This window comes from Lolium rigidum, chromosome 1 (genome assembly GCF_022539505.1).
Source record: "Lolium rigidum isolate FL_2022 chromosome 1, APGP_CSIRO_Lrig_0.1, whole genome shotgun sequence".
In the NCBI taxonomy this organism is placed as follows: Eukaryota; Viridiplantae; Streptophyta; class Magnoliopsida; order Poales; family Poaceae; genus Lolium; species Lolium rigidum.
Window position 1 is genome coordinate 138,035,914 of NC_061508.1, and position 24,375 is coordinate 138,060,288.

General features: G+C 48.0%; 1 protein-coding gene and 1 pseudogene across 1 annotated transcript; one reads left to right on the top strand and one right to left on the bottom strand.

Annotated features, from left to right (window-relative positions):
• Positions 1-15,793: 15,793 nt before the first annotated feature.
• On the bottom strand, positions 15,794-16,867 carry LOC124651963 (annotated as a pseudogene).
• A 3,812-nt stretch (positions 16,868-20,679) lies between these two features.
• On the top strand, positions 20,680-22,158 carry LOC124651972 (anthocyanidin 5,3-O-glucosyltransferase-like). The gene has a single exon (XM_047190995.1). It carries the CDS (start codon positions 20,680-20,682, stop codon positions 22,156-22,158), a length of 1,479 nt encoding a protein of 492 aa, XP_047046951.1.
• The last annotated feature ends 2,217 nt before the right edge of the window (positions 22,159-24,375 follow it).

The following is a 24,375-nucleotide window of genomic DNA, read 5'->3' on the forward strand; positions in this document are numbered from 1 at the left end:
AAAACTCGGCAGAAGATATATCTGACGAGAGGGCAATAGACGCGTTCGTGGCAGGAATTCGACGAGCAGATTTTGTCGAAGACCTAGGAAGAACCAACCCAAGAACAATATCAGCACTAATGGAGATAGCCAACAAGTGGGCAGATGGAGAAGACGCAATATATAACAAGCGACACAGGTCGCCAGAAGAGGACCGCGGTCGAAATTTTCAAAATAGAAGGCGATTTTCCCGCCGGTTCTACAACAACGACGCTCCCGGCCACATATCGGCTGGCTTCCGAGGAAATCCTGGAGGAAATAGTCGAGAGGATTACCAAAGAAGTAATGAACAACACGGCGACAATAGAGGTGATTCTCGCAGTCACAGGCAAAATAGTGGACCAAGGTTTCAAAGACCTTATGTGTCCCCCGAGGAGATGATGAATGGACCATGTCAGATGCACTTTTTTCTCGACAACAATGGAAGGAGACAATCAGGACATCTCCAAAAAGACTGCCGCAACTTTCAAGCAATGTTGCGAGCCGCAGGAATTGCAAATGCCCAAGCAACGAATAGAAACCATCAGGGACCAAGGAGTGAGATACATCTCCCACCTCCTCCTGCAATTACAGACGAAAATCGGCACCAGCTAAGAATAGCGGCAGCACCACAACCACCTCCGTACGTTGATCCTAATTCTAATGGCGCAGTCTTGATGATTCAGAAAGCGAGGCCATCTATTAGGGCGCAGAAAGTAATTTCGCGGCAAGTATTCATGGCAGAAAAGATGCCTCCACCAACAGTCGACTACCTAAATTGGTCGGGGCAAGATATCGGCTTCACAATTGCAGATCACCCGCAGCAGGTTCCTCGACCTGGGTAATCTGCACTCATCTTACCCGCAGTAATTGCTGGCTTCGACGTGTCGAGAGTTTTCATAGACGGCGGCAGCAGTTTGAACCTTATGTACGCAGATACATTAAGGAAGATGAACATATCCCTAGCAAATTTAGCACCAACCGACACACGCTTCCATGGGATCACACTAGAGAAACCAAGTTATCCGCTGGGCAAGATCAACCTCGACGTACAGTTTGGGACCCGAGAAAACTACATGATAGAGAAATTGGAGTTTGAAGTCGTGGATTTCCCGTCGCAATATCATGCTTTGTTGGGACGACCAGCGTATGCTAGGTTTATGGCGGTACCTCATTACACGTATTTACTGTGGAGGTTGCCTGGACCCAAAGGACCAATCACAGTCAAAGGAAGCTTTGCGTTAGCTGACAAGTGCGACAGAGATTTTCATCAATTATCAGAAACCTTCGGGATGCAAGCAGAATATATGGCGCCAAGGCAAACTGATTATGATGTTTTGCCGGACTACGGTGGAGGCCGCTCAGGAAGCCAACTTTCAACACTGCTAAGGATTCAAAAGAGGTGCAGATCCACCCGACGGACCCCAAGAAAACGACATCCATTGCAACAAACATGGATATCGCATAGGAAAGCACGCTCGTCGAGTTCCTCCGTGAGCACTGGAAAATCTTCGCATGGTGTCCAGCTGACATGCCAGGAGTACCCAGGGAACTTGCCGAGCACCACCTCAATTTGGATCCTCTCGCGAGACCAATCAAACAACCTTTGCGGCGTTTTTCGGAACCAAACCGCAAAGCTATGCTATCAGAAATAGATCGACTCAAAGATGCTGGTTTTATCAAAGAGATATCTACAGAAGCCACGTGGGTAGCTAACCCAGTGATGGTGCCGAAGAAACACACGACAGTCCTTCGCATGTGCGTCGACTTTACGTGTCTCAATAAACATTGTCCTAAGGATCACTTTCCCCTCCCAAGGATCGATCAAATCATCGACTCCACGGCAGGATGTGAACGTCTTTCCTTCCTGGATGCATACTCTGGTTATAACCAGATCAGATTGAAAGAAGATGATGAGGCCAAAACAGCGTTCATAACACCTTACGGCGTGTTTTGTTACAAAACAATGCCCTTTGGTTTAAAAAACGCGGGAGCAACATATCAGCGGATGATGCAGAAGTGCCTTGCAACACAGATTGGGAAAAATGTACAAGTCTACATCGATGATGTCGTGATAACATCAAAGAAAGGGTCAACATTGATCGAAGATTTGAAGGAAACCTTCGACAACCTCGACAAATTTTGCCTTAAGTTGAACCCGACAAAATGTTCCTTTGGAGTTCCCAGCGGAGAACTTCTCGGATTTTTAGTATCAGCAAGAGGGATTGAAGCTAATCCCGAAAAATACAGGCCATCGTAACTATGAGGAAGCCAACAAAGTTGAAAGAAATACAACAGCTGACGGGGCGAGTCGCAGCTTTGAGTAGATTCGTCGCCAGGCTGGGAGAAAAAGCACTACCGTTCTACACTTTGGTAAAACAAGGGGAGAAATTCCAGTGGAACGAAGAAGCCGATAGAGCTTTCGAGGATTTGAAGCGCAAAATCTCGACACCACCAATCCTGGTGGCGCCGAAGGAAAAGGAACCTCTCCTGTTGTACATCGCAGCCACACCCCAAGTGGTTAGCACGGTGATAGTTGTCGAAAGAGAAGAAGAAGGAAAACTCCATGGAGTGCAAAGGCCGGTATATTTCATTAGTGAAGTTTTATCGCCTTCCAAACAGATGGTACCCACAGCATCCGTAAACTAGCATATGGAGTGATTACAACGGCAAGAAAGTTGTGCCACTATTTTTCGGCACACCCGATAATAGTAGTCAATGAAGCACCTCTTTCAAACATACTGAACAATCCAGAAGCTACAGGGCGTGTCTCCCTTTGGGGAATAGAACTTTCCCCTCGGGACATCACGTATGAAAAAGAAAGGCAATGAAGTCGCAAGTTTTGCCAGACTTCATCGCAGAATGGATGGAGCTGCAAAACACGGGACCCCAGATTTGTCGAGAACTTGGACCATGAACTTCGACGGATCCAAGCGAGTAGAAGGAGCTGGCGCAGGAGTGATACTGGTATCACCTGAAGGCGACAAGCTGAAGTATGTCTTGCGGATGACTTTCCCAAACGCGTCTAACAATGAAGCAGAATATGAAGCTCTCATACACGGGATGAAGATGGCAAAGGCTTGCGGTGCAACCCGACTGAAAAATTTTGGCGACTCACAATTGGTAGCACAGCAAGTTATGAACCAATGTGATGCAGTCAATGAGAGCATGATAGCATACAAGGAGATGTATAATGAGCTGGAAAAACTGTTTGATGGATGCGAGGTAAACCACATCAGCAGATTGAGCAATGATTAAGCCGATGTCCTTGCAAACATCGGGTCACAATGTCTCGCAATCCCTCTAGGCGTGTTCTGGGAAGAAATAAGCGAGAGATCAACAAAGCCAGTGAAAACAAAGAAGAAGAAGAAGGAAGAAAAAACTTCGGATGACACCAAAAAATCACTGGAAGTAGAAGAAGAGGAACAAGAGCTAGTCATGATGGTGCAAATTCCATGGATGCAGGCATACATATCATACATCCTAAGGAAGACAATACCCGACGATCCAGTTGAAGCAAGGCGAGTAATTAGGCGATCCAAAGCTTTCACTGTGGTCAAAGGGGAGTTGTATAAGCGAAGTATCTCGGGAGTGTTACAGAGGTGTGTCACACCCGAAGAAGGACGAGTCATCCTGAAAGATGTACACGAAGGAATATGCGGGCACCACGCAAGCAGCCGAGCTATTGCAGCCAAGGTTTTTCGGGCAGGATTCTACTGGTTGACAGCAATCGAGGACGCAAAAGAAATAGTACGAACTTGCGACGCGTGCCAAAGGTTTGCCGCAAAACCGCACTCTCCGGCGGCAGAGTTAATACCAATACCATTGTCGTGGCCCTTCGCCCAATGGGGACTCGATATGGTGGGTAAATTGCACAAAGCTTCGCCAGGAGGATATGAGTACCTGTTGGTGGCTGTCGACAAATTCACCAAGTGGATAGAAGCAAAGCCGATAAATTCACCAGATGCAGCATCCGCAATAAAGTTCGTGAAGAGCATCGTTTTTCGATTTGGAGTACCTCACAGCATCGTCACAGATAACGGCAGTAACTTTACTTCCAAGGAGTTCAAAGCATATTGTGCAGAAGTGGGCATCAAACTAAGTTTTGCGTCTGTCGCACATCCACAGACCAATGGCCAAGTCGAGAAAGCCAATGGCATTATCTGCAATGGTATCAAGAAGCGCTTGTTGGGACCATTAGAAAAAGCTCGACATACCTGGCCAGAGGAGTTGCCAAGTGTGTTGTGGAGTATTCGAACAACACCAAACACAGCGACGCAGGAGACGCCGTTTTTTCTGGTCCATGGAGCTGAAGCAGTACTACCGATAGAAATAGAACATGATGCTCCCAGAGTTACAGAATACGATGAAGAAACTTCGAGAAAGGCCTTAGAAGATGATGTCGACGCACTTGATGAAGCTAGAGATGAAGTCCTGTCACGAGTTGCCAAATATCAGCAAGACCTAAAAAATTACCATAGTCGACGTTTGCGACCAAGATCCTTCCAAGTCGGAGACCTAGTTTTGCGGCTCAATCAAGAGCGTACTGAAAAACTCGAGTCGCCATGGTTGGGACCTTACATCATCACAGAAGTCATCGACGGAGGAGCATACAGGATCAAGGACAAGAAGACAGGGGCTCCCGAGAAAAACCCCTGGAACGTGGCGCAGCTCAGGCGGTTCTACGCCTAGTGCCGAAATATAGTCCTCCTTTGTAAAGCTACAATGTACTGAAACGCCCGCGAGTTTTCAGACGCACTCTTTTCCTTTTTCGGGGCACCGAGTGGGGCCGGGAAAGGTTTTTAATGAGGCGGGCTCGCGGTGCTGCAATATAATAAAGATAGTGGAACTATATATTTTTCGACAAGCTCGAGGGCTCTTACCCAGAAGATACATTATATATATCTCGCCTTGGTATAAAGTACCTCGCCAAATAAAAATACATCGCAAAATAGCAATCTACAGGAAAATATCAGGGTTCGCACCCGCAAAAATAGTGTGCAAATACAATTTATCTTGCCTTGGGATAACCTCGCATCGTAAAAAGAAAAAAATACCGCCGCCCGGGGGCTTGGCATTGAAAAACAGAAATATAGTAATAACTTTACAATATAGATTATGCTTCCTGTACACAAGACACAAGCCTTGAAGCAACAAAACTTCAAGAGCTACCCAATATATTATCTATCGTCAGCCGTTCATTATTTATAGCGCGAGTGCTATGTTCTGCATAACTGCCTTTCACGAAGAATTCAGCGTCTAGTCGAAGAAGTTCATCCATCATATCTTCGGCAACAGGAGTCACGACGTCATCATATTTGCTGAAGTTCCTTTTTCTCTTCGCCATCTTCGCCAGACACTTTGGAACAATTTGACTCACATCTAATTTTGGGTAGCAGATCTTTATCATGATCATGGCAAACCTTGCGCCAGCAGCTAATTGGGCTCGCACAAACCCATGGATCCGAGGAGCATCTCGAAATTTTTCCATCAGAGCGGGAAGCGTTTCTGGCATCTTATTACGTGGAAACATGGTCCCGTAAACTAAAGACAAGGTCCTCGTACAAAAGTCGAGAAACTTGCGGACCTGCAGCGCACGATCTTGAAATCTGACGATTTGGCGAGTCCGTTCAGGTGTGCCCCAAAAATTTGAACCATGATTGCGTGCAAGCCTTAGAAGAGCATTGGAACGAGCTTCAACACATTCATCTTCCGTGGCAGCATTCAAAAAGGCACCTATCTCAACAAAATTAGTGGACAACAAGAAGACAAGGGAAAAAGACAGATAAAGAGAGACAAAGATATCGAAGCACACCTGCCATATCCAGGCTAGCATCTGTTAGCAGTTGAAGCATAAAATTTTCTCGAGACGTAGCTGCAGTAGCTTCAACAACGGCAGCATCCTTCTCAGCTATAGCATCTTGAGCTTGTTGGAGTGCTACCTTTTCCCTCTCGGAGGATTTCCGAGACTGTTCCATAAGCATAAGTGACTGCTTCTTCATGGACTGGAGTTGTTGTTGAAGTTCCTTCAAATCTTCTGCCGAAGTCTTATTTACAGAATCTTCGACAAAATTAACAGCGACAGGGGTTTTCTTCAAAAGAGGCGAAGGAAAAACCTCGGAAGAACCAGCAGTTGACGTATAGTTGTCAAAAATTAACTGGAAAAAAGAGAAATTTCGACATCAATCATTGAGCAAAGATAGATTTTCATTCATTCTCATACTATATACATGTCTGTTACAAAAGAAGGACCTCTAGAGACCTACTGAAACAGTCATCGCCAAGAACATTATGGCAACAATGCCAAAAGAAGGAGATAAGCTAAAAAGAAAAAGCAAAGGGGCATTCAACTAGACCTCCGGCTTTGATGAGCTAGGAGTCGAAGATGGCTTGATCCCGAGATAAGACAGGATTTTCTTCGTGTTGGGCTTCGCCGCCTTGATCAACGATCGCCATTTTTGCTGTTCTATCCGCTCCGTGTCGCCTACTTTCGCCCGGTCGATAGTTTGCCGGCTATCGAGCAACCATAGCAACAAGATGTTTTCAACAGCAACCTTCATATTTTCCTGGCGCATCTTCAACCCAAGATCTTCGGATGGATTAAAGCACTTGGCTAGGTTAAGGAAAGTTGCGGGTTCCTCTTTCTTCGGGAAGAAATAGGGGAAGAGCCGCGACAGCCCCGCTTTAGCTTGATCAATGCCTTCGCGTGCTTCCGTCCCATGAAACTCGAGGAATGAAACAGCGTCAAGAAGAGGATCATTATCGGGGTCTTCAAGTTCAAATTCTTGAGCAGTTTTATCTGGAAAAATAAAAACTTATTGAGCAACAAACGAGTGAAGAAAAGAAAGTCCAAAGGATATGAAGTGGTTCAAATACTTACTGACAAAGCGACGATTTTGCGTCCTTATGCGCTTAAGGACAGCTTCCTCGCGAGCAGATTGTGCAGCTATATGCTCGCTCAGCGAAGTCTCGGCATCGTGAAGTCTCTTCCTAAGATCTTCGACACCAGCAGCATCAGTCTTGGCCTTGTCAGCCTCTGCTCGAGCTTCAATAGCATCTGACTCAGCCTTCTTACGAGCATCTTCACTTTGCTCTAATTTCTGAGCAAGTATGTTGGCACGCTCGTTGGCTTCCGCCAGTTTTTCTGCCAAGAAAGTTAAATATAGTTAAAAATATCGACAACAAAGGAGCAAGAGAGCAGCGGCAAAAAGAAGCAAGGCATTACCTTCAGTCTTTCTAGCATATTCACGGTACCCAATAAATTGGGCACCGATGCGAATAAGATCTTTGATCATAGGCTGATAAAGAAGGACAAAGGAAAAATGTCGGTATGAGAAAAATAGGATGGCACATAGAAGTAAACAGAGAAAACATAGACAGTGACAAGAAAATTAAGAACTTACATCATCCAAGAGAGGGTTAGAGGAGCTACTCAATTGGAGAGTAGGCTCCGGAATTGTTTCAGTCCTTGCCCTTTTTGGTGAAGGGACTCGGGGGCTTGAAGGAGGAGTAGAAGCGCCGACGTTTTGTTGAGGAGGCGAGGATTCTTCTCCTTCAACTGGCGGCTCCGAAACAACTAGAGTATGTGACGTACTCGTTCGAGTAGCCACATCCAAAGTTGGTGTTTCTTCCTCATCATCACTGTGGTAAAAGGGTGGTAGCATAAAAAGCAAGACAGACAAAACTTCTTCGAGTATAAAAAAAGAAAGAGAGGGAACTCACGAACTGATGAGGCTCTCAAGGTATGGATCATAAGCTGCCTTCTGCGGTGAAGGAGCAGCTTCTTCGGGTTTAGAGGTCCCGGAATCTTCGACATCACTCCTTTTCCTTTTGTTCTTTGGAGAAACAGCAGGAGGAGGAGATTGCGCTGATGCAGTGCCTTCAGAGGCAGCATCCTTTTCAACAGATCCCGCAGATTTTCGAGAATCTACGGGTTCATTCACAAAAGAGGGAGCTTCTTGATTGTCGTCAGTGGCAATGGCCCTTTCTTCGACTTCTCCACCTTCAGGAAGAGGAGGAAGCGAGACAAGGTCTGGATGATTCTGTGCAAAATAAAACAGGGAAAGATGTCAGAAAAGAAGTTACAAAAAAGATAGCAAAGCAATAACAAGACAATAGACAAAGATTACCTTGGGAATTGGATTGGCGGCGCTGAATGGTGTCACACGGCAAGAAGAAGGGACAGTATCTTTTTTGCTGAGGGAGGAGATTTTTCGGACAAGCTTTTCCAAGTCCTTAACCTCCAAATCCGCTGACAGCCGATCTACGTCTTCGTCGCCAGTATATTTCCAGAGAGGAAATTTGCGAGCCTGAAGAGGCTGCACTCTACTTTTAAGAAAATACACCGTAATCTGGATACCTGACAATTCTTTGCCGCGAGTATTTTGCAACTCATGGATGCGAGTCATCAAGGCCTCTGTTGAAGCTCTTTCTTCTTCGGTAGCCTCTGCATCCCAAGAACGGCGACGAAGAATTTTCTCGGCACCATCGAACGGAGGGATGTTGTCTTCAGCGCATCCGTGGTTCTCCTCCTGAATGTACAACCACTTCTTGCGCCACCCTTGAACGGAGTCAGGAAGCTTGACGTCGAAGTAGTCAACAGTGGGACGAACAGAAATTACAACGCCGCCTATATTATAGGCGACATTGGGCGAGCCATTACGGCGGCAGAAGAAAATGCGCTTCCATAGCGCCCAGTTAGGCTGGACGCCAAGGAAGGCCTCGCAAAGAGTGATGAAAATGGAGATGTGAAGAATGGAGTTTGGCGTGAGGTGATGAAGTTGTAGACCGTAGATAAAAAGCAGACCACGAAGAAAAGGATGAATGGGGGCGGACAGACCGCGGATGAGGTGATCAACAAAACTTACCCGGTACCCCATTGGAGGGGTTGGGTAGCTTTCCTCACTAGGGAAGCACAATGCCTTGGGTTTCTTGCTGATCCCCAGCTTCTTCAGCAAGTTGATGTCTTGAGTGGAAATTTTCGATCTTTCCCACTCCGCCGACCCAAGATCCGCGGCGGCCATGGAGGATTTCGGCGTGTTGTGCCTTGTCAATCGACGCGGTGGCATCAACAATAGCGCGGGGTTTGCAGTTTGGAAGCGAGGAGTTTAAGAGGTTGTGAATCGCAGGAGGAAATTTGCAGATGAGAGAATGAAGGCGGCGCGAGCGGAAGTGCTCAAGGAGGAAGAAGATGATCTTATGTAGGGGTGCGGTGAAACGATGAACCGTTGGATAAGGAAAATGTGTGGCAGATGATAACCACGGGGCAGCAAGGGTAAAAAGTAATTTAACATTGGGGAAGTTACGGTACGTGTGCCAGAAAAAGCGGAGGACATGTGTCCCCCACCTGCGCGACGTGTCAAGCTAATGGATAATTTGGGCCCGCAAGGCAGCAGAGAGAAAACTTCTCGCCATTTTCAGAGTCGCAATCGTGGTTATCGTCAGCAATAACGTCACCTTGGCAGAAAGAAAAGTTCGACTCAACAGCTGCATCAAAAGGCGACAAGCAAAAATATTGGAGAGCCTTTAATCAAATACAAGTTTTTGATCAAATGCTCGGGGGCTACTTTGAAAAAATGAAAAGATCAAGAAAGACAAAATAGTAATGGCATGAGCCTATGATCAAATAAAAATATTTGTTCATAGCCTCGGGGGCTACTCCCATCGGGAGCGCTGTTCGCGCACCCGAGAAATTATAAAACTTCGGGAGAAAAAGAGAATATGGCGGCATAAGGCGTGGAGCCTACAACCAAGTACAAGTCCTTGGCTGTAGCCTCGGGGGCTACTCCCATCGGGAACGCTGTTCGCGTGCCCGATGAAATCATAAAGAAGAAAGACAAAAAGCAACAGAGTATATTTCGAGTTAAAATAACTCTACATATACTCCCATCGGGAGAGCAATATAAGTCATCCGTTGACTCAATAAAATGTGCTATTCCAACAGCCGAATAAGCACTCGACAATATATTCTCAGAGCGCCGAAGTTGCGAAAAATCTCCGAATGCCGCAATATTTGCGAAGGTAAGACCCCAGATCCGTTCTGTGCGGCGTGGCGCCGTCTCTGACGTCGGTTTGCTACTTTTATCCGTATCAACAGATACGAAGAAAAATCCTAACGGACGCGTTAGGTACCCGATAAATATGACTGGGACTCGACAGAATGGTAAGACCTTAAGCGGCACCCGTCGAAGTTTACACCAGTATCCCGAAATCATGTCCAGGGACGTGATTTTGAAGTAGGTTTTTGCGGATTGCCACTAGAGCAGTTAACTAGTACCTGATCCGTCAGATGAACTAGCCCCAACTACCATTATCCCTGTACAATATAGAAATATATGTGAAGAAATATAGAAAGATTGTGAATTGTCGAGTAAAATAAACAGTGGAGATATTTCCCCGACTCTACGATTCAAGCAAAATCTCGGGGCTACTGACATAGGCATCCCAAATGGGCCTGCCGAAGATAGTACCCGGGGTTTACTGAAGGCCCATTACCCGAAGAATAAGAAGATTCGGAAGCCCAAGATATTATTAAGGAAAGCTAGAGTTGTAATAGGAAGTCTTGTTTGTAAATTTACGGGATGAGTTAGAAACCTTCCCGGACTTTGTAACTTGTACAGCACGAATCCCTCGGCTCCGCCTCCTATATAAGGGGGAGTCGAGGGACGCAGAGATCATCGAATCATTGTTTACAAACCCTAGTTTTCATATTCGTCGAGTACTTTTCGGCTGAAATCTTCGAGATCTACTTGCCCTCTACATCCAACTAAACCCAAGTCTACAATCTGTAGGCGTTGACAAGTTAATCCCTCGTCACCACAAACCAATCTAGGCGCATCGCCAACTCCCTGTCTCGAGGGTTTCTTCCGGGTAAGCATCATGCTGCCTAGATCGCATCTTGCGATCTAGGCAGCACACGTTTATTCGTCGTCCATGCGTTGCTCGTGCTGAAGCCTTTTTGATGGCGAGCAACGTAGTTATCATAGGTGTTTTAGGGTTAGCATTGTTCATCGTATCACATGCTATCGTCGTGCGACCCTTAGACATCTAGCCGCCTTTACACCTATCTTGGGTGTAAGGGCGGCACCCCGCTTGATCGTTATTTAGTAGATCCGATCCGTCATGATTGCTCCTTGTTCTTCAAGGATTAGTTTAATATCTGCATGGTTAGGCCTTACAAACGGGTTGAAGGATCCAGTGGCGCGTAGGGTGTAGTTTGCTACCCCTAGACCGGATGTTCCGAGGATCAACTTCGTGTTGGTTTTTAGGCCTTGTCTAGGGTCGGCTTACGATCACCGTGCGTGGCCGCCGAGGCTCAATCACGAGTAGGATGTTCCGATTATGCGGTGAAAACCCTAAATCGTAGTAGGTCGTTTTAGCTTTATTTTGATCAAGCAGGACCACCATCTGATCGTACACCTCGTACGCATCATGGGTGGATCGGCTCCTTGAGCCGATTCACGGGACAACCCGGAGCCGATCGAGGCTCGTATTTAATGTTTACGTGTATGCCATGCAGGAAACTAAGCGAGGCACATCCAACACCTTCCTGACCAGGTATAGATCAGGTGGCACGCCCTTGCATCAGCATCGGACGTGCGTGCCGAGACTTTGCGGGCCGTCGCTCGGAGGGACCAGGGTCAGCCGCAGTCCTGGGAGCCTCCCGGCTCTACAGTGTTGCCCGTCGCTACTCGCCGGTGGGTTTCTGACCGCAACAGCAGGAGAAGGAGAGAACCATCGCCTACGGGGGAGGGGGCTCGAGGGGGAGCTGAAGGAGGTGGCTCCGGCCACCCACAGGGAGGGCGACAGGAGTGGGACGAGAGCCGAATTTAATGAAACTTCGCATAGCAATTTGTGAAAAATGCAGCTAAATTGTTGTTTTGGTGCAGCATGTGAGTCCTAATTAAAGCAAGGCCGGCGTATGATTGCATATCCATGTAAAAAAAATTAGGGCACCAAACAATGGATTTTAGGGTACCAAACACTTTGCGATGTAGCAGACGATGTATTTAAGGGCACATGTTGTTGTCAAGATGATTTAAAACATGGCACCCACACACATATCAACAAATCAAATTTAACTTTGGAATGCCACCACAAACATTTCATCAAAAAATGAATTTAAACTTTGCAAGATCAGAACATACATATATAAAATTATACTTTTAATCTACATAGCATAGCGCAACATAGTTCAAAGAATTAAAGTAAATATGCCCTAGAAGCAATACATTTGTATTTCAAAGTGTAAAAGAGATTTGGTTACGAATTGCTTTTGTGAGATAGTAGACACGTCATTCGATGTTTTTTTAGCCCGTTACTTTGCCTGGGGTATGCGCATTGCAGATATATCCGAACTTGAGCGCTCGAGTCGTCCCCTCCAGGGCGACTCGGGGCGGAACCCTAATCCTCCCATGCCGCCGCCTTCTCCACCCCCTCCTCCCTCCTCGCCGTCCCCTGAGGCTGTCGCCGGCGAATCCTGGCGCGGCGGTGATGGGGGCGGCGGGGATCCGCGCGTGCTCCCATGGTGCGGCGGTAGGAGGCATGCCTCCGCGCCGGGGGATGGTCCTGATACCTACCGGTCGGTGGCGGCGCGGCCTCTCATCCCGTCTTCGCCACGGCCTCGCCGGGCGGGCGGTGATGGGGCGGCGGCGCGGCTCTGGAGCCATGGCGGCGCGGCCCTCTCTTCCGTTCCTCGCTGCGGCCTCGCTGGGCGGGCAGTGATGGGAGCGGCGGCGCGGCCCCGGATCCTGACGGTGCGGTCCTCTCCTCCTTCCTCGCCTCGGCATCGCCGGGTGGGTGGGGATGGGGGCGGATCTCCTGCTGCTCCTCCTCAAGGTCTGGGACCACGGCACCAAGGGCGGCGGCCCTGGATGGCGATGGCGGTGACGACGTTGACCTGGTGGCAGGTGGCGAGCGTCAGGTGCCGCTGACCGTGGCACCGCAGTGGTGGTCTTCTCTCTCGCCGGATGAAATCGGCTAGTTGTGTGGCTTGCCGTGGCGGATCTTGCAATCCGTCGCCTAGCTCCCGATGGCGAGGCGCAGCTACCGGTGAAAGCCGGCCTGGACTTCGGTCATGGCGGCGCATTTCGTCGTTACCTTGTTGAAGACATTGTCTCTGCAGTCTGCGTTCTTCGCCTGGGCTGCTCCAGGGGAAACCCTAGACCTGGGTCTCCCGGATCGGACGATGGCGGCGCGCAACGCCGTTCTCCCTGTTGAGGTATCGTTTTTGGAGCAGACAACGGATGTCGGTGGTGCTGAGGTGGAGCGGTGTGCTTTTGCTGTGTCGGCGTCGTCGAGTCGCCGCGGTATGGTGCAGTGGTGTCTCGGGATGGATGTAGTGTGATGGATACGCGCAGGATGGTGGAGTCGTCTGGCGTCGTGGCGGCATCGATGGCAGGCCTGGCATGATCAATTGGATGATCTCTCTTGAAGATGGAGTCGAGGAAGACGACGGTAGCAACTTCTATGGCGTGTGCGTTGACGTATGCTGAGAGTCTGCTTGACTGGATGTGCTTCTCATCTGCTATTGGGCGGCCTGGGAAGGAATTTGGTTTTTGGATGATATGAGTTGGTGAGTTGTCACCCCCTTCATCCCTATGTAGGTTTAGCGAGGTGATTTCGAGTTTGATCTTTTGTAAGGTGTTGTGAATAATCTAATACTGGATGCAGAAGCTGGGATGATATTTGCCCCATTTTGAAAAAAAATTAGACACGTCATTTAGGATTCCCCGAACAACATGTGGAACTGACTTTTTGTAACCCGGCCCGGTCTCTGTGTGTTAGACTTGCATCTAGGGAACAATGAAGGACGAAGGGGATACCGAAATAATCAACCCATCTAGTAGTGATGAAAATATGTGTTTTCACGGCCACATGAAAACAAATATTTCCTACTTTCTAGGAATGAGGGAGTAGCTAATTGTTAAAATTTAAATCATTATTTCATAATAGTCACAACTTAATTTGTCTTCCTATTTTTCAAAGTTCCAAACACATATGGGTATGACTTTTTTTGTGAGATAGTATACACATTATTCATTCTATGCATCATTTCACATCCAACGTTGCGATAGTTGATCATGCAGCTACGACCCCAGCCTAATCATCCCATTTTCATGACCCTTATATAAATTTAGATTTAGTTCCATAATTATGTATACGATTATTTTTGTACCATGGATAGTGATCTTAAGATTAGTTTTGGACAAGATTTTTAGTTTTGGGAAGGAAGAATGATCTAGGGTTTCCTTGCAGATTGAATTAGCATGTTATTGTTAATTGTTAGAAAGGCTCACATGTATGGTTTGTGAGAAGATTAGTCGAGGAGGTTTGGTGACACGAATCGTGGGTATTCAAATCACCTCCCAAAAGCAAATGCTCATAGGGTGAAAAGGGGACATTTTTATGTTACAGAATAAAAAAGACATGTAAATATCCCTATTCTATGTGTACTCGAAAATTTTCATGGACAAAGGTTAAGTTATGTGGTATGTGGGACAAAAACAAAACACCTTTGGTGCTTCAAACATTTAGAGCATCTAATTTTGTTTCTCGTAGGAGAACTAAAATATGACACATATGGCTCTTCTTCATGAAACTTTGTAGGCACATCGAGACACGAACATTCATGTTGACTTATTTTTATAATCTTATAATTCTTAGTATGCTAACGGTTTTTCTGGAGCATATACTCTCGTGATCCAATAAACAAACAAATCTTTTCTAACAAGTCGTCTTTTCTAACACAAAAGAATTAGTTAATAGGTTGTGGCTTTTTTAGCCAAAGTTTTTATTGCAGCTTTGCAGATTTGCGGTCCTTGGAAATTTTCCTACATGGCTTGTTTACTTTGAATTTAACGATGCCACAAACCTTTTGCAGAGAATTCTTTGTTCTTCTTCTCTGGCAATCAAACAAACATGGTATATATTCAGTCATGTATGGTTCGAGTGTACATGACAGTATGATCCTGTGTTTTTCTTGTGTCATATTTTAAAATCCGGCGAACCAAAAAGTCCATAATTTTATTACCATCCATTTATATGAGCAATTTCACAAGTGTGCACTAGGTTTCTCTATATTTCTTTATATAAGATAAACCGACAATAAGAGTTGAGGATACCAAAGATAATCACTTGATGGCTCTATCCACCCCTCAGACGTGCTCCTCTCCACCGTAGCCCTCCTCCATCGACGATCTCTCTCATCCTTGGGTTTTTGCTAGTTTGGATCCAATCATTCTCTCCAGCATCATCTCCTCTCCACAGTGGTACCCATGCCTTCAAGATCATCGGTTGACATCTCGGTAGATCTAGGGTTTAACCAATGGAAGGTAACTTTCTTTGGCCGTCTTGCTAAGAGTTTGAACAGACTCTATCATGGTATTGTTAAGGTGGATCCTGTTAAACGGCGTTTGGATCTGTTGTGCACTGATGGACATGTGATTGATGAACGAGATCTACAATCTCAAGATTCTATCAGGCCGGGGTTGGTTATTTTCTTACCCTGCAATCAAGCCAAAGTGATTCATCATTTCCAATCTGAAGAGGAGGTGTCTGGTTTTCTTTTGGATAGCAGTCATACAGATCTGGGTGATGTGATGCCACCTATTGATGAGTCTGCCATGGCGGTGCAATCATCTCGAGCATTGGGGTTTGGTTTCAATCCATGTATGGCTTTTGCCAAGGAGGTGCGTAAGATCTTCTCTACACCTGTCCATCCTACCAAATTCTCGGGGCATTTTATTATGGTAGTTTCCTTTGGACGATCTACTTTTCAGTTATCAGAAGATTCAGTTTGTCTTGCTCTTGAGGTGGCCATTGGTGCATTTTGTGGAGAAATACAGGTGTCACTTGTCAGAGATAGGGTTTTTTCATTCACAGGTGGGCTCCTCACTGCCCACAGGAACCGGTGCCCAGAGCTCTCCAGCCCACGGGCGATCTCCTTTAATTGCGCCACGGAGAACGCGCCCTTGCTGCCGAAGCAGAGGAACACGACGCTCTTCTGCGGCTGCGCGTCCAGCCATGCCAGGCACTCGTGCCGCCTCCCGCCGCCGTCCCCGATGCCCGCGCCATCGTTCACCAGTGGCCCAATGCAGAACACCCTCGGTGTCGGCCGGCCAGGGACGCAGACGCCGTTGGCGAGCGCTTTCAGGGAGTTGGGCTCCAGCCAGTCGAAAGTGTTCACCAGCACGCCCCTCCCCTCCGGGATGCGCCTGAACTGGTACAACCGGACCTTCGTCGGGTCACTCTCCTTGTCCTGCATCGTCAGCGGCATGTCCACCGCGCGGACCGGCGGCACGCCGGGGCAGCGCACGAGCGTGTCGCCCATGTCCTTGAACGACGGTAAGTCCGGGTAGCTGTACGGCAGGTTGAGGAACACGGCGAGGTCGCCGGCAGCGGAAGCGAAGAAGAAGTAGGCGGGGACAGCGTCTCGGCGGCGACGTCCAGCGCGTCAACGCAGAACATGTCGAGCAGGAGGGCGTCGGCGCCGGGGGCGGGCAGGGAGAGGAGAAAGTCACGGAGCACGGGGTTGGCGAGGCGGAGCGTGTCGAGGCTGCGCTTCACCGGGTGTGCGGCGGGGTCCGGGCCGAGCGGGGCGGGCAGGAGCCGGAAGGCTATGGAAGGGTTGGCCGCAGCAAGGCGGGCCAATGCGTCGGCCGAGACGGCGTCGCTGTCCGGCGGGTCGACCACGGCGACGACTACGTTGTGGCCGTGGCGCAGCAGGTGCTTGGTCAGCTCCACCATGGGGATCAGGTGGCCGACGCCCAGCGACGGATAGAGCACGAACGTCTTCGCCGGAGCCATGGCTGAGATCAGAACGGGGCGGAAGAGAGAGTAGTCTCGCAGGTGTATGACTTGACCGTAATTGCAGGACGACCATACGGTCGTTTCATATATGCTCATTAGAATGGAAGATTGACTGACCGACTGCCTGATGGTGACAAGAGTCTTTATGGAGCGACCATTGGTTCACTTATTATAGGCCCATGAGCCACTGACCCGGACTTTTGGCTCTCGGCGCACCCTATATACTCCAAAAAATGTAGTAATTTTAAATAAAGTCAAAAAAATTCGAATCCTTTTGGGAATCAAAGATAATCAAGTATTGTACTCGTATAAATTTGTTTGGCCAAGAAATGTTTCACATTGACTTCAGGCAAAAAAAAAACAAATCTATGACAAATATAGCGTGAATAGTACTTTAATATAGGACCTCCAAGTCTGTTTTTTTCACCCAGGAAACAAGAGAAGGTATTCCATGGTGAATCTTTCGTATACGAGTACAATACATGATCATCTTTGATTCCCAAAAAGATTTGAATTTTTTTGACCTTTTTCTGAATTATTAATTTTTTTTGAATATAGGGTGCGCTTGCTCCCAGGTTCACCCATGCAATTTCGCATGAGCCACCGGCCAAGACATTAAGAGGATATTGAATGGAAAGTGATTTGGTGAGTTATCTTTTTAAAAAATATAATTAAAAATTATATTTCTAAGTTTTAGAAAAATCTGAAGATAAATCATGATGTAGTCAGTATTGTATCCCACGAACGTGTACACTTTTAACTGAAAATAATGTGTATTTTAGGCTACACAGAAATACCAAATGTGTTGATTCAAATCTCCAAAAAGATATTAGAATTTGTTATTTTTGTGTAACTCAGAAAACAAAACATTTGTAATTGAGATTTTATACGTTAATAGTATACATCATTACCTACTTTTAGAATTTTGTTACATAATTTTTTAACACTTTTGCTATTTGACAACCGAGTGTTCTTTGTTTCGTCAACACTCAGATTTTTCTGTCCATTGCACGTGTGGTAAATTGACCGGGTCACTTGCCTTTTTCTTTGTTTACTCTCTTACTTTTACGCATATTACAACATATTTACATTCGTATTTACATGTAAATTAGGAGTAAAATTACTAAGCACTAACAATGTAATTACATGTAAAGTAAATGTATATCCATTGTAAATTGCATGTAAGTTACTTGTATGTACATTATAAATTACAAAATTCTAGTTTTCATGAATAGAGATAAAATATTCATGTGTCATCTATTGATTGGAAGAAAAATCGAGTGATGATGAATTGAAAAACAAGCGAGTGTCAAATAGACTCTTCCCTTTTTTAAAACATATAAATATAATTTTCGAATTTTTCAATACGATGAGACCACTAGTGTCTAGATCCAAAATGACTTTTCCGATGTTGAAATGTTATTTTTAGCCTTTTTTTTTATCAGATCAATCTTTTGATGAACTAGCTAGATTAAGAAAATCTACACGTATAAGTTTGATATCTCCTTTCACCTCGGATTTTACACTTGGATTCTTGAATTATGTACGTAAACCACGTTTCCTTTGCTTTATTCCGTACCACATCATCCTGAATCCTACATGGCAAATGATGGGGTCCCGACATACGAGGTACATAGAAATGTAAGAAGTCTGGGCAAGAGGCCCATGCACTGCACGTACATTTCACTCGTCTGCCTAGTCAAGCCGGTTCGGAGGTCAAATTCTTCTCTCCTCCTTCCGCCAAAGGTGGATAGAGAAGGTGCCATAGGACGGCGATGTCAGTCGTCATAAGGACAAGACGGATGAGAACTCCACCGCCCTCATCCCCCTCACACACAATCAGGTACAGAGGGACGCGCCTCCGTACCTAGGATGTCACAAAGGCGTCTACATTCGCTCACCTTACTGTGTGAACGTGTGACCCCTCTGCCAAGGTGAATGTACAAGGATGTCGCCTAGAGGGGTGAATAGGTGGGTTATAAAAATTTCTACTTGAGGGCTAAACAAGGCGGAATAAAACTGCTCAAGATTTACTTGTTTAGCACAAAGCCTATCAACTAGGGTTTATCTATGTGCACCAACAAGCTATGCTAAGCATGATGAGCAACAAGATGATAAAAAACTAGATATAGAACATCAAGCATTAAGGCTATCACAATGTAAAGCGCATAGGTAAAGGAGCTCAGGTTGAGAAGTAACCCATGCACGGGGAGACGACGATGTATTCCGAAGTTCACACCCTTGGGTGCTACATTTCCGTTGGAGCGGTGTAGAGGCACGAGACACTCCAATGAGCCGCTAGGGCCACCGTATTCTCCGCGAGCCTTTCCACCAAAGGGAAAACCTCGATCCACTAAGGGACTCTTGAGGGTGGTCACCGAACCCGTACAACCTTGGGGCAAACACCCAAGTATCAAGCTTGAGGCAACTCCACAACACGGAGGCTATCAAGTACAAGGCCACAAGGGCTACAACACGTCACACCGGCAACAAGACCACAAAGGCTCCACCGCGCCACAACCGCCTCCAAAACCACAAAGGCTACCAGACTCCACAGAGACAACAACGCCACAAAGACTACTACGCCACAAAGACGACAATGCCACAAAGTCTACCACACCACAAAGGCGACAAGGCCACTAAGGACAACACCACTAAAGTCAAAACAAGCCCTCTAGGGTTCCAAGAAACCCTAGATGGAACTCACGCGAACTCACACGAGACTGAAACCCCGGAGAGAATCCAAACCGATGCACCTAATGCAATGGCTAAGAACACCACTAAGATGCTCAAGTTCTTCTCTCCCAAATTCCAACAAAGCTACACAAGCTGTTGGTGGAATAAGGGAGGAAGAACAAAAAGGAGGAGGAACACCAAATTACTTCAAGATCTAGATCTAGCAAAATCCCCTCACTTGGAGAGGGATTCACTTGGTGGAGCACTAGATCTAGATCTCCTCTTTCCTTTCCCCTAAAAAGATGCACAAATAGTGGGGGGATCAAGAGGGGGATTAAGCTCTTCAAGGTCAACAATGGAGGAGATAGAATATATGAGAAGAACTAGTATGAACGGAGGTGGGAGAGAGGTATATATAGGGACCAAAAAATATGACTATTGGGGCTAAAAAAAAGGCCAGATTCGAGCAAAACTGGTACTGCTGCTTGTTGAAGCGGTACTACCGTTTGCACCAAAACTGTGCAGTAAACATGCAAAAAGTTGACCCAAACCGATAGTGCTATGCGCCAAACAATGAAGATCTTGGATGGAGAAGTCCGAAACTCGTTGGCGGCTAGATCCATAGGTAGTTCGGTGACTTGGCATGAAAAGACCATTAGGTTGCCTGAAGGCCACCACACCACTTGCCGCGCCGTTGGTGCCGGAGGAGGACATCCTCGCCGGCAACGGAGCGGGCAGCCTTTAGGCCCGACGTCATCATCTTCTTGGGCCACCCTAGACTGTGTTTACAACTAAAGCACACCGAATATATTTTGGGCAATGCAAAGGAGAGAATGACATGAGAAGCAGAAGGCCATGCATGGCGATTTCTTGAAAAAGAACTGCATAATGTGATTCGCATAGACATATAAATGTAATACTTGTGTATTTTCGGAAAAATAAAATCACACATCTCAAGGCTCTGTGTGGCAAGTATCAGGGGACCCCCAAGTATCTGAGCTGCTACGATTCAGCTCCTTGAAGCTTCAATTAGCTCACGTCACTCATTCGGATCCATCAACTGAACAAGTGCGACAAAATCCATTGCTGTAGAGAGCGGCCGCGTGCACGAGGGAGAAGAAAAGCTTGAAGGCACTGAATCATAGCACTGTGGTAGCATTATCCAGTTCCTGCTCCATGGAGAAGACCGTGGTTCTGTACCCCGGCTTCGCCGTGAGCCACTTCGTCCCCATGATGCACCTCGCCCGCGCGCTCCTCCAGCACGGCCACGCCGTCTCCGTCGCGCTCGTCGACCCCGCCGTCAACCCGGACGCCGCCTTCGGCGCCGCCGTCGCCCGGGCCGCCGCCTCCATGCCGTCCATCCGCTTCCGCACGCTCCCGCTCGTCGAGGGCACGCCCACGCTGACGCCGGACGCGCAGTTCGTCCTCAGGTACCTCGACGTCGTCGGCCGCCACAACGAGCACCTCCGCGACTTCCTCCGCTCCTCGCGCGGCGTGCGCGCCGTGGTCGTCGACTCGCTCTCCGTCGAGGCGTTCGGCGTCATTAAGCCGCTAGGGATCCCAGGATATGTTCTCTTCACCTCCAACGCCACCGCCCTTGCTGCCTTCGTCCAGCTTCCGGCAGTTCTGGCGGAGGCCCAGACGAGCATCAAGGACCTGGGGGACGCGCCTATCGAGTTATTCGGCCTTCGGCCCATGCCGGCCTCTCACCTATTCGGCGAGATGCTCGAGGACCCGGAGAGCGACGTATGCAAGGCGACCATGACCGCGCTGTACGGGATTCCGGAGGCCGACGGCATCCTGGTGAACACGTTCGAGGCGCTGGATGCTCGGGCGGTGGCCGCCCTCGGGGACCCTCGGTGTCTCCCCGGCCGTGTCATGCCGCCGGTGTACTGCGTCGGGCCGTTCGTCGGCGGCGTCGGTGACGAGTTGCCAAAACAGCGGCACGGGTGCCTCGCGTGGCTCGACGGGCAGCCAGACCGCAGCGTCGTGTTCCTCTGCTTCGGGAGCGCGGGACACCACTCGGAGGGGCAAATCAAGGAGATCGCCGTCGGCCTGGAGAACTCCGGCCACCGGTTCCTCTGGGTCGTGCGAGCACCATTCAGCGACGACCCGGCAAAGCCGTTCGACCCCCGTGCCGACCCGGACCTTGACGCCATCCTGCCGGACGGTTTCTTGGACCGCACCCGCGGCCGCGGCCTCGTCGTCAAGCAGTGGGCGCCGCAAGCCGACGTACTCCGACACGCGGCCACCGGCGCGTTCGTGACGCACTGCGGGTGGAACTCGGTGCTGGAGGGCGTGACGGCGGGCGTGCCGATGCTGTGCTGGCCGCTGTACGCGGAGCAGAAGATGAACAAGATGTTCATGGTGGAGGAGATGGGGGTTGCGGCGGAGATGGTCGGGTGGCAGCTGGGGCTGGTCGAGGCAGCCGAGGTGGAAGGCAAGGTGAGGATGGTCATGGAGACCGAGGAGGGCAGGGAGCTCAGGTCCCGCGCGTCGGCGCACAAGGAGGCCGCGGCAGCGGCCTGGGACGACGGCGGGTCGTCGCGCGCGGCCTTCGCCCGCTTTTTGTCGGACGTCGAGAGACGGCAGGCTCGGGTTCGCAGCGGGGATGGCGACGTGCTCCATGAGGGGTGTTGCGTGAGCTTGCTTTGACGTATGGATATGAAAACGTTCGTACGTACACATTACAAATTGGATTCGTTGAGCTCAGGTGTGCACCTGAGTGAATTGTATTCAGACGATTTATGTAATCGTGTTTGGAAGAAATCTACATCCGAGCTGCTGCCAGGATAAACACTAGGTTTTTTTTTTGGCCATTACTCCACAACCGATTGAACACCCGAGCTATGTTGCAAAGAAAGAATTTATATAGCTAACTACACTTGCATTATGTGTAATCAATCAGTCCTTGAAACAAGAGACCATCTTTTTTTTTTTCTCTTATCCCTTTGCAATATGCTGCTGGCAATATCTTTGCTCCGGATGGGTTACACCAACTATGACTGGAGATGGCTATATACAGGACATGATTCAGAGTTTGAACTTTGACGTCGTGCATTTAGCAGCCTTTTCTCATGGAGATTATTATGCTAGTTGCCTGGTTAATTTAGACAACGAGGAATGACTTCATCTTCAAGGGAATTGATCCAAGTTTTTTTCGCTGCAGGTGACGATTTAAGGAAGAAATGACCCTTCTCATTCACAAGGCTAAGAATCTTATTTGGGGCTTAAGGACTGGGTAGTAAGCTTCATGTAAATCTTTACTTTTCTTAGCCTAGCCTAGCTTTTTGCTTTTTCCGTGGTGCTCCCCTCCAGCACTATTTTTTTTGTTATGTGCATACCCCTTTTAACACAAAATAAATAAAAATATATGCTCAGCTTTAAAAAAAGTAATGTACTAGTAGCTCTGATACATATTAGTTACAATTAATATAGATGTATCTAGTTTAGTAGTTCTAGCCTTCTAGATACATTGATGACTATTAATTAATATGAATTCGAGGAAGTACCATACTTATTACAGATGACGTGGGCATTACCCTTCGGGTAACCAATGTTGCCCTACCCTGTATTTCCTAGTTGGAGGCCCATGAAGGAACTCGACGGCAAGATGGGCTGTTAGGACGGTGCAACGGAAGATTCCTTGAAGTACAAGACGCGGAAGAAGCCGAGCAAGGAAAGTCTAGAGATAGATCTACTGTAAACCTAGTCGTACTCGATTAGACCTCTTGAGACCTGGCCTCCTATATAAAGGCCAGGAGAGGGGCTGTCGAGGGACACAATTAACCTTAACAATCTTAGCCAATAGAAGCTTAAAGCTAGGTCACCTTAGCGCTTAGCCATCTCAACGAGATCTCGGCCGAACTATTCGGCACCCCATTGTAACCCATTATCATCATAATCAAGAACAGACAGGCAGGACGTAAGGGTTTTACCTCATCGAGGGCCCCGAACCTTGGTAAATCGCTCTCCCCGCTTGTCTGTGAACCGATGTCTCGTGTCAGCTTGCAGGATTCCATCAACCCTAAGCCCCTATCGGAGGGCATTGCCGAGGAGCACCCTCGACAATTGGCGCCGTCTGTGGGAAACCTGTCGGCACAAGATCGGTCATCGGCAGATCCAATCATGACACCGGCGACTTCACCGGCAACCTCATCAGCAACTTCGTCGACACCGTCATCGCCAAACCTGGGAAGCCCGATTCGGTTCGGCTCCTATGAGTTCACCCCGCACAGCGATTCTTCTCGCTCAAACTTCTCAGATCTACAAGGAAACATGGAGATGACTTTCGGCAGTGTCCACTACAACGTCAACGCGGAAGGAATCCTTCGACTGCTGGAATCGCCCACTTCCAGATCGACGAGTCCAAGCGCATCATCATCGCTCGACCTTTCGGCTGGCCTGACAGGCTCGACGAGTTTACCCGCACCCTCGACTCCCCGTTCCGTGTCTTCCATGTCGGCAGGATCCGACGATCCCACATCTTCGGAGTTAACTTCGTACTACTGCTTGAACTACGACACCAGGCACGGGCTGGGATCGAGCGACACGCCGTTCATCTGCAATGCCCAGTATTCATCGGGAGAGGACAGTATCGACAGCATCTTCCAAGGAACCACCCGAAGAACAGCACACCATCAGGTTTATGCCGCCAATAACACAGGAAACACAAGGCACAGAGGAAACGGAGACCATACTCCTCGTTCCAGTAGGCGGGCGAGTTTCGAAAACAGCGCCAGCAACCACGACATCGACTACACCTTCGCGGATGAAGAGTGGGCAGCCGCCAGAGCAGCAGTACTCAAGAACACACCGCTCCCCGCAGGAACCTCAGTCGGAACCCTCAATGCTTATCGCTCTATACTAGAG

Bases quoted from the DNA above. Each gene is read 5' to 3' on its own strand.
- LOC124651972 (XM_047190995.1), top strand. From the start codon at position 20,680: ATGGAGAAGACCGTGGTTCTGTACCCCGGCTTCGCCGTGAGCCACTTC.